The sequence below is a fragment of the Pseudorca crassidens genome, chromosome 20, assembly GCF_039906515.1.
Source record: "Pseudorca crassidens isolate mPseCra1 chromosome 20, mPseCra1.hap1, whole genome shotgun sequence".
Lineage (NCBI taxonomy): Eukaryota > Metazoa > Chordata > Mammalia > Artiodactyla > Delphinidae > Pseudorca > Pseudorca crassidens.
This window is the reverse complement of record NC_090315.1, coordinates 50,753,368-50,763,730: the sequence shown is the minus strand read 5'-3', so window position 1 is coordinate 50,763,730 and position 10,363 is coordinate 50,753,368. Positions and strand designations below refer to the sequence as shown.

General features: G+C 42.5%; 1 protein-coding gene across 1 annotated transcript; it reads right to left on the bottom strand.

Annotated features, from left to right (window-relative positions):
• Positions 1-2,382: 2,382 nt before the first annotated feature.
• On the bottom strand, positions 2,383-10,363 carry TERF2IP (TERF2 interacting protein). Its single transcript, XM_067720602.1, has 3 exons — positions 9,556-10,363; positions 4,910-5,034; positions 2,383-3,602 (listed from the first exon to the last, which is right to left on the bottom strand). Exons 1-3 carry the CDS (start codon positions 10,229-10,231, stop codon positions 3,207-3,209), a joined length of 1,197 nt encoding a protein of 398 aa, XP_067576703.1. The 5' UTR covers positions 10,232-10,363; the 3' UTR covers positions 2,383-3,206.

The window sequence follows — 10,363 nt, the reverse complement described above, 5'->3', positions numbered from 1 at the left end:
AATCACTGTATATCCTCTGGAGGGGGCATTGGGGATTTAGTCACTAGCTGTGCTGCCTGCTCCTGGGTAGAATATTCTTGCCCCTGAAGAAGGTGACTCGTCCGTACAATGGAAGTTCTTAGCAGACCCTAAACTCCCTGACTTTTATTTGGGTATACACCCTCCCTTTTCAGGCCACATTCCCAGGGAAGGATACACAATCCGCAGCCCAAGGAGTATAGTTCTTAATCACTCTCAGTCAATTTCATTTACCCTGCAGAGAGGTGGAGTTAGGAAGGGGCACGTGTCACAATTCTGGCCAGTGAGATGTCTATGAGGGGCTTCTGAGAAAGGCTGCCCACCAATAAAGGAGACACTTAGGAGGAAACCCTCCCTCTTCAGCTGTTGGAGCTGTAGCTGCCACCTTTCAACCACAAGGGGAGAAGCTGACAGAACACGTTAAGGATGGCAGAGCAGAAAACTAGAACCTTAAAGCCACCCAACCTCAGGGCTTCTTGTTATATATACAAAATATAAATCCCCTTATTTATTAAAGTCCTTTAGAGTTAGGTTTTCTGTTACGTTCAATGAAATACACCTTATTGCTATAGCCAGGTAGGCATATGATTCAGCCAAAAGCATTAGTCCAAAAGCAAGAGGATCAGAACAATTCAAACAGCAGCTTCAATTTTTAAAACTCAACTGCACCCACTTAAATGGAATAGGGAACAGAGGAAAATAATGAATAGCCTCATTGTTGCAGAGAAAGAGAAGACAGAATGTTTCTGCCACTAATGAAGTTATGGAGGTTATTTAAGGTCTAGAAAAATTTCAAAAGCTGGAGTAAGGGGGAGCCAAGAGGGAATGGTGAGGAAGGCCTAGAACTCAAGAGCTAAAATGAGTAAGAAATAACATATCCCACATCATAAGCAGAAAAGCCAAACTCACGAAGTCAAGGAAAGAAAACCCAAAGAACAAGAATCTGGCAGCACAAAGCAGAAGTATCTCAATTCAAGACTTCAACTGCTGGTCTCTGGAGTAGATACAGCCATAGCTCAATGCCATTAACCATTAAGATCCAACTCATTTTCCTTGCTTAGTTTTGTGCTCCCCAAAATATTTCTGATAATTTGTTTCCCCACATATATCCCAGCCCAAGAGATGAAATGACCAGAGAAATTACAAAACCAGATATTTGAAAATTACTGGTTTATAATGAGCACTAGAAGTTGGTGTGTGTTTAGATTTAAACATGTCTTCTGGGAGTCTGGGTATAATAAATCAGACCCTTTTGCACATGACTGACAAAACTGGAATTTCTAGCTCTGTAAAGCCAATAGGCTATGGTAACTTTATTGAGATACAGACATGCTAGATGACATTTCCATTTCATATCTAAAGCAATGATTTTCAACCACTCTAGGGTCACATCACAATGGAGGAGAACCCATTTTAAACAAATATCCACCACCCAACCCCTCCCAAGCCCCATTTAAGAATCACTACTGTGGGGACCTCCCTCGTGGTCCAGAGGTTAAGACTCCATGCTTCCACTGCAGGGGGCGTGGGTTCAATCCCTGGTCAAGGAACTAAGATCCCACATGCCGTGCACCACAGCCAAAAAAAAAAGGAACACTACTGTAGTGAGCTACGTTTACTGCTGGGTGTGTGTTGTATCCTTTCAACATTCTAAGGAGGAGTAAAAGGTTAAATGCATTGCTTTAGGCTGGGTTCTCCCAGAAGCAGACTCTAAGGAAAAAATGTGAATTTAACTGATGATTCCAGGATGCACTAGTAGGGAAGTGGGTATGTAAAATAAGAGGAGGTCTATGCAGGTGCATTCATACCACTGTGGGCAACTATGCTTTCTTCTACTGGCGGCCTCGGATGGTATGGGGTAACTCCACTCGAGGGGTAACTCAAATATTCAGCTGTCAGTTCTCTGGTGAGCAAGGAAGCTGGGATGCATCCTCTGATTCCTATTCACCATTAGCTGAAAGCTGCTCTCAGGGGCATTAACTCCACAGCACTTCAAGCAGAGAGGGAGCCTTAGGAAGGTGATTGCAGTAGGACTCCTGATGGTGGCAAGTGCTGGAATGGTGAGTGCTCAGGCATTTGGGACAGGCACTGACACCTTCTATTACACACCGGATGGTTCCTTATTGGCTTCTCTTCCCTTTTGACTCTCAGCAGTTCACCTTGTTATGCTATGTTTCACAGTCCCTGACACAGATCTTCTCTTTGCTCCACCCAGAAGAAACAGTTTCTTTCTAATAACCCATTAGTCTTAAATGGAACTCCTTATTAGTTCTAATTACTAAGAGCCAAAAATGTTAGTTCCTTTATGGTTTTTATACCTAAAAGGTTTTGTGAACACAATCAAAGAAAACACTTTGTGGAGACTCAAATACAAAGTTCTATTTATTTTCAATAATGAAATCAACACAACAAAGAGGAATTAATCCTCTAATTTTTAAATCTAACACTATTCTTAGCACAAAACTATCCTCAATAAATAAAAACACATTCCTAGTAACCAAGTAAGACTTTTCCCAAGACTCTCTAAATTTTTGTGTTTTAAACAAAACTGGATGGTAGATAAAGAAACACATGGTAGAGACTTAACTGACACAGACTTGAAGAAAAGAACAGCCAACGAACAGGCTCCCCAAATATAAGTTGGCAAAAGGAATATGGGGTTTTCAAAGCAGCCCAGAAATCAGAGTTCACTGGGGGATGCAAGGGTTTGGGACAGTCCATGTTCAAAGGCCTTGTAATTAAATCTTTCCACATTCCTAGATTCTTGATTTGGAATCTATCATAATCTAGAGAAGCTTCTGCCAAAGGATAGGAGGCTCTTTATTTATGCTTTCTGAAACAACCCATCTAACTTTCCGCCTTTGACTTTGTCACTAGCTCCTCTCACCAATACAGCAGGGATTCCATTCCAGAAAGCGGTTATTACTATGCAAACCAACCTCTCTGTTTTTGATTTTCCTTGTACAAACACATTGATACTGCCAGGAACAGCTCTAAATATATCCAATTTCTTTTATTTTCATCCTCCAACTTTGCTTGGCTACAAAATCTAGGACTCACAGAGCAACAATAGCATTGGTCAAAAGATGAGTGTCAGTTCCAATGTAAAAATCTCTGAAGTTCAATAGTCACAAAAAAAATTTTTAATGCCTTATGTGCCAAACCTTTTTTTTTCATTATCTTGCCAATTATTTCTTTCGGAATTCAATCCTCCGAGCTACATTCTGAGCACCAAATTTTTTGACCAGTGCATCTCGGGTACCCTCATCATCTTTTTGCAAATCTAAGTCATCCTGTCGGGACCAAATGGGATACCCATCAGCCCTCTGACCAGACTCTAAAAAGGAGGAAGTAGCCTCCAGCTCACCACTATTTTTTAGGAAGGCCTGTGTAACTGTTGACAGATCCAAGTTAAACTTTTCCATTAACTGCCGGATGATCTTAATGGCAGCTCCCACCTCTGGTGCGGAAACTTTTTCTTCTTCTTCTTCCTCATCAGGCTGTGTTTCTGAGTCCTCCTCAGGTGTGGGTGGATCATCATCACACATTGTTATATGTATTTCAAAATCAGGGCTCTCATCCACCTAGAGAAAGTGATGAATATGACCAGTTACTAATTACCAAGTCATGAATACTTACTCTTAAAATATCTGGTCTCTCCCAGCTACCACTTCCTTGCCCTTTTCACCCCTATCACACTGGACTTCCTTCAGTTCCTCTTATGTGCTATGTTCCTTCTTACATTTACTCATGTTGGATGTGTGCATATGTGTATGTATGTGTATATATATGTATGTATATGATAGGGTAAGGAGAAGTGTGAGTGTGGATGGAGTGTGTGTGTGTGTGTGTGTGTATGCATGTGTACATATGTACGTACGTGTATGTATATGGTATTCCAACAGAACATTAGAAGCTACACTGAATGTGAAAAATAAATGTTATGTGCATACACATATATGTATACACATGTATGCACTAGATTATTTGTTAAAAATTTGACTTCACTCTCAGATTGTAAGCTCCATAGGGCAGGAAATGTTATGTTTTGCTCATCACTACATCCCCAGTGCCTACCAATGCCTTCACATGGTAAGTACTCAAAAAACATTGCTGTATGAATATATTAGGGTCTCCACACTACACTATATTTAGGCACGTTACGAAGCGTGTTATGTGAGAGGAGACCTATGTAGGCCATGTTTGAGAGTTGTTGAGAGTATTTGAAAGTTTACAGAAAATGAACCAACTTTAAATTAAATGAACTTTAAATTATTTTCCTGTTTTAGACTGATACATAACCATTTTTCTTAGTGTTAGTAAGAAAAGTTAATTAACAAGATCCTTTTTCTTAGAGAAGATATGCACATATAATTTGGATTTTTTTATTACTCATTATTTTATGGTTGCCTTTTTCTATAACTATGATTAAATATGGGATTCCAACAAAGTTTTAGAACTTAACTGAATATGGAAGAGCTAAAAAATTCTAAAAAAGCTCTAAGTATACAAAGAGCTAAAATTGCTTGATAAAAAATTAACCTCTTTAAAAAATTACTTTTACCTGAGAATAAAAACATTTTAAAAAGATAAATCCACAAACTTAGAAAAACTTACAGATGAAAGTACTCAAAGTAAGATGCTTTATACTGCTTAAAAATAATTCTCCCCCATCTTTCTCCCTCCCCTCCTCCTTAAATCATCCTACCAAAAACTAAAAGTACATGCCCAGAACCTTGATCAGTCTCACCTTCCATTTTCCTCCTCCATCTTGAATTTCTCTCTTACCTTTCTGGGCCTCAGGTGTATAAAAAGAACAGATGGGAAGACCAATTTCAAAGGAGGAGAATGGACATAGGAAAAAAACATGAGTTAAATCTAGTTAACATACCACAATCTCTTCAAACTCCCGGGTGGCTTCTACAAGCATCTTTTTGACTGCTTCTTCATTCTCCTTGATCTCTTCCTTTTCAAATTCTTCTTCAGGCAAGTCTGGAGTTCTCTTATTCTGTGGTTCTATTAAACAGAACAGCACCAGATTAGAATTAGCCTTTTTTACAGAAACCAAAAATATAGTAAATGCTCTGCGAGCTCTGGGCCAGAAGTGAGCCTGCACTTTTTTCCTATTAGAAAATATGTTTTTGATCAGAAGGGTAAGAAAAATATGACATGCATGTTCAATAATTTCTACTCTTGCTTCTGAAAAGTTGTACAATAAAAATGGTGGTAATTTTCCTAGGTTCTGATACGTAAAATAAAAATACTCTTCAAGTTTAATTCATTTTTCACTTTGTATTTATAGATCTTGCAAATTAACAAAACTGTGCCATAAATTGGGTTGTCTGGGAAGTAGGTTCTGAGATGGAGATTAACAGGTAAGGTGTTGATTAAAGAGTGTTCACTGGGCAGAAAGAAGCTGAGAGCTGTGAGAGTTCCAACAAGGCCGCAACTGAAACCATGTAGAAGTCTGGAGCTAGGAAGGCCCTACAGAGTTGACCAAGTTGGGGCAAAGGAGCCAAGATGTTATTTTAACCGCGCATAGATTAGTCATTGGATGCTAGCCTAGAATGACAGAACCTTGGGTAAGGCAGTTCTCCCAGGGGAAGATAGATCTGGGGGTCTACCACAATCCACCACATACAATCTACAGAAAGGAGAGCCTCCTAAAGCTAAACATCCTCCTATTTCCCTTTTAGTCTTTGTTCTCTGAGGACTTAACTCTGCTATTTTCCACTTAACAAAGACTGACTACTAAGGGGCAACACGAGAGAGATTTTTTGTGATGGAATTGTTCTGTATCCTGATTTTGGTGGTTACATCACCATCTGTACATGTGTTAAAACACCTAACTGGAAAACTGTATGGCAGTTTCTTAAAATATTAAACATATAATCACCATATGATCCAGCAATTCCACTTCTGAGAATACACCCAAAAAAAAAAAAGCAGGGTTTCAAACAGGTATTAGTAACCCATACTACAGCAGCATTATTCACAATATCCAAGATGTGGAAACACTAGGAACAAAATTCTCACACATGTTGCAACATGGGTTGGTGTTTAATAGGTACAAATTTCAGTTCTGGAGGACGAAAATGTTCTAGAGATGGATCGTGGTGATGACTGCATCACAATGAACATACTTAGTGCTACTGAACTAAACACTTAAAAACAGCTAAAATGGTATATTTTATCTAATGTATATTCTACCACAATAAAAAAAATTTAAATACATAACTGTACACCAAAATAAGTCAATTTTATTTTACATAAAATTTTAAAAAGAAGCCTTACATTTTAGAGATACTTGCTGAAACTGATAAAAAAAAAAATGGGATAATGCCTGGCACTGGCTTCAAAATAATCCCAGAAGTCAGGATGAAAGGTGTAGATGAAAAAACTGGCCACAAACTATAATCAGGTGAAGTTGGGTGATGGGTACGTGCATTATACTATTCTCTTTCTACTTCTGTAAATGTTTGAAATTTTCCATAATAAAAAGTGTAAACAAATTATGGCTCACATAATGAAACACAATGCAATGAACAAGAAAGGAATGAAGCAAACAATGAGCAGACACACAAAAGCTTCAAGATCTATTAAGTTAAAAAAAGAAAGCAAACTGCAGAACAAACTTCTGTCTAGTGTGCTAGTGTTACTATGAGCAAAAAGGACACAAACAGGGGACAACAACAGTGGTTGCCTCTGGGAGAGGAAGCGGGGGAAGGGGTATGGAGCAGTGAGACTCACTTTTCACTATGTACTCTTTTACACTTGGAGTATATCTGAGGATAAATTCCTAGAGGCAATAATTACCATGTTTAAGGGAACATGTATTTTAAATGTTGTCAGATGGTGTCAAAATTCCTTCCAAAGAAATTGCACCGATTTCCTTCTATTAATAATGTAGGAGTGTACTTGTTTTCATATACCTCGTTAACTCTGGGTATTACCCATTTTGTTAGTTATTGCCAATCTAACTGATAAAATATGACATTGCCTTGCTCTGATCTACTTTTCTAAAAAACACACCAGACACACTTATTTCAGTTTCCATGGGCAGAAGTCCAGGCATGGCTTGTACTGGTCCTCTGCTCAGGGTGTAATTTTTTGTTTGTGGGGCTGCGCCTTATGGCAAGGGGGGGGGGGGGAATCTTAGTTCCCTGACCAGGAATCGAACCGTGCCCCCTGCAGTGGAATCACGGAGTCTTAACCACTGGCCAGCCAAGGAAGTCCCCTCAGGGTCTAATTTATTTTTATTCAGTAACAATATTTCTGCATTTGTTTATTTGCCATTTATCTATTTCCTTTTCTGGAAACTTCCTGTTCCATTTCCTTTGCTCACTTTTCTACTAGTTTTTCTTTTACTTACTAACTTCTACAAGCTCTTTGGATATTAAGGAAACTCACTCTGTTGCAACGTATTGAAAATACTTTTCCAGTTTGCCCTCTGACTTTATTTATCATGAGAAGCTTTAAATTTTAAGTAATCAAATATATAAAGTTTTTTCTTAGTCTTCCTGGTTTCAGAACTATCAACATGTAACTATTAAAAGGGATATTCGAGGACTTCCCTACTGGCGCAGTGGTTAAGAATCCGCCTGCCAATGAGCGGACACGGGTTCAAGCCCTGGTCGGGGAACATCCCACAGGCCCCAGCAATGAGAAGCCTGCGCACAGCAATGAAGAGTAGCCCCCACCCTCCGAAACTAGAGAAAGCCCACGTGCAGCAACAAAGACCCAACGCAGCCAAAAATAAATAATAAAATAAAATTAATTAATTCAAAATAAATAAATAAAATTTTAAAATAAAAAGGATACTCGGGGGCTTCCCTGGTGGCGCAGTGGTTGGGAGTCCGCCTGCCGATGCAGGGGACACGGGTTCGTGCCCCGGTCCGGGAAGATCCCACATGCCGCGGAGCGGCTGGGCCCGTGAGCCATGGCCGCTGAGCCTGCGCGTCCGGAGCCTGTGCTCCGCAACGGGAGAGGCCACAGCAGTGAGAGGCCCGCGTACCAGAAAAAAAAAAAAAAAAAAAGGATACTCGGGAATTCCCTGGCAGTCCAGTGGTTAAGACTCTGTGCTTTCACTGCCGTGGGCCTGGGTTTGACCCCTGGTCAGGGAACCCTGCAAGCCACGGCCAAAAAAAAAACCCACAAAAAAACAAAAAGGGATACTCATCCACATTTTCTCCTGGTCATTTTATGATTTTAATTTTTACATTTAAATGCCTGAATATCAAAACACTGAGTAGGGTGAATCCAGCTTAATTTTGTCCCAAGTTCCAATTGGTCTACCAGCCATCTCCACACCACTGATTTAAAATCAGGGCCCTACATGATCTCCTTCACCCATACACACAGCCCAGTCTCTCCAAGAATTCTCCCTCTTGCTTCCTCCATCCCAGCCACACAGGTCTCTGTTGCTCCAAGAACACACCAGCTATACTCCACCTCAGGACCTTTGTACTTAATACTCCCTAAGCCTGAAATACTCTTTCTCAGATAACCAACTGCTGAGTTCTTTCATTTCCTCTGGTCTCTGCTCAAGCATCAGCTTACAGTAGTGACCTTCCCTTCTCATCCTGTAGAAAACCTCCTCCTCTCCGGCCCTTACCCTGATTTATTTTTTTCTGTAGCACTTCCCGCTGCCCAGCTAGCATTTTAAACTCCATGACTGAAGGGAGTTTTATTTACTGTTATATCCCAGCAGGATAAAGGTCTGGCACTCAAACATCTGTTGAATGAATGAATCTCAAATGTCACTTTTACCAAAAACAAAATTCCTACTAAGCATACTGAATAGGATTAACAGATTTGCCTTCCCAGATTTCAACTGTTATGCAGAATAGCCACATAAGGAAAGAGAAGCTGAGGAAGCAGCATGACTCTTTAAACAAAAGGGTCTGTCAGTTTACGCTGTCAATACCCGTTTTATCAGAAGTGAAGCATCTCAACAGCTATGCACTGTGTCCTAACCGGCCCTGCATCCCAATATTCTGTTCAACTGCGTTAGAAATACACTTCACCTGAGCGAAACGTGGAAACGACTTCCCACTGAGAACCTTCTTATGTGAATATGCAGTCATTTAAGCCAAGAAATTAAAATAAGCTGGTCTGGCAGGCATGGCTTTAAAACGTCTTATACTGAATGTACCTGAATACAGAAGAACTATTTTTTAAAACGAGTCTGGGAAATCTCTTAAAAGATACCCAAGAAGCTGGTTCCCCGTTGTCTCTGGGGGGGGGGGGAACTAGGTAGCTGGTGGGAAAGGAAAGGGGGGAGAATTTTCCACATACTCTTTCTGCACCTTTTGAATATCGGACCATGCCAATACCCCAGTTATTGGAAAAGTGAATTAAGAGAGACCTTAGAAAACGGCGCAATATTACCCGGATGTCAAAGGGGGGGTGAGGAGGGGGCTGGACGATGCTCCCCCAAGACGCCAACATGGACGCCCAACAGAAGAGGAAAGAGGCCGACGCCCCCGCCTCACACAGGGGACAGCAGAGGGCTCGCGCGTTCGCAGCAAGCCTCACCCCCGCTATCAGCATCCTCGGGGTCTTGCTCAGTTTTCCGCTTGAGTTTCTGGGAGGAGGGGCTCACTGGGGCCTCCCCCAACAGGTACTTATGCTCCTGGCCCCGCAGGCGCTTGAGGTAGCGGTCCTTCATGGACTGCCACGAGTGCTGGGTGAGCGAGCTCTTCTCCATCGCTTTCCACAAGGCGTTGCCGGTGACGGAGCTGGGCGAGCGAGCATGTTCCTTCACGTACGTCAAGATGGCCACGTCGTCCGCGTCCGTGAAGACGATCCGCCCCGCGTGCGGCTGCAGCTCGGGCTCCGTGGAGGCGGGGCCCCCAGCCTGAGCCCCCGGCTTCGTCTCTGGGGCCTGGTCGGCCCCTAGAGCCGGGCCCAACCGGTAGGCCTCCAACTCGAGCCTCTCGTTGCGCTCCACGCAGTCCAGGATGTACTGCGTGGAAATGAAGTCGCCCGAGGCCTCGGCCGCCGCCTCCCCGGGCTGAGCCAGCAGCACGGCCCCAGGCTCCTGCACGCGACACAAGGTGCCGCCGCCGTGCAGGATGAGCGTCGAGAGCCGGCGCTTCGCCGGGCTGGGACGCACGTAGAAGGACATGGAGCTGCCATCCTCCCTCACGAATAGAGTCGAGGAATGGGTTGGCCCATTGGGGTCTTTGCCCAAATCCATCGCCTCAGCCATAGCTCACGCCGAGCACCAGAAAAAGGTGCCGTCTTGCCAACGCGCGGCGTACAGAGCCCCAGTGCCTGAGGTAACGCTCCAGACGCTACTGCCGCCGCCCCACAACCCCGTACTACGCCTGCGCTGCAGTTG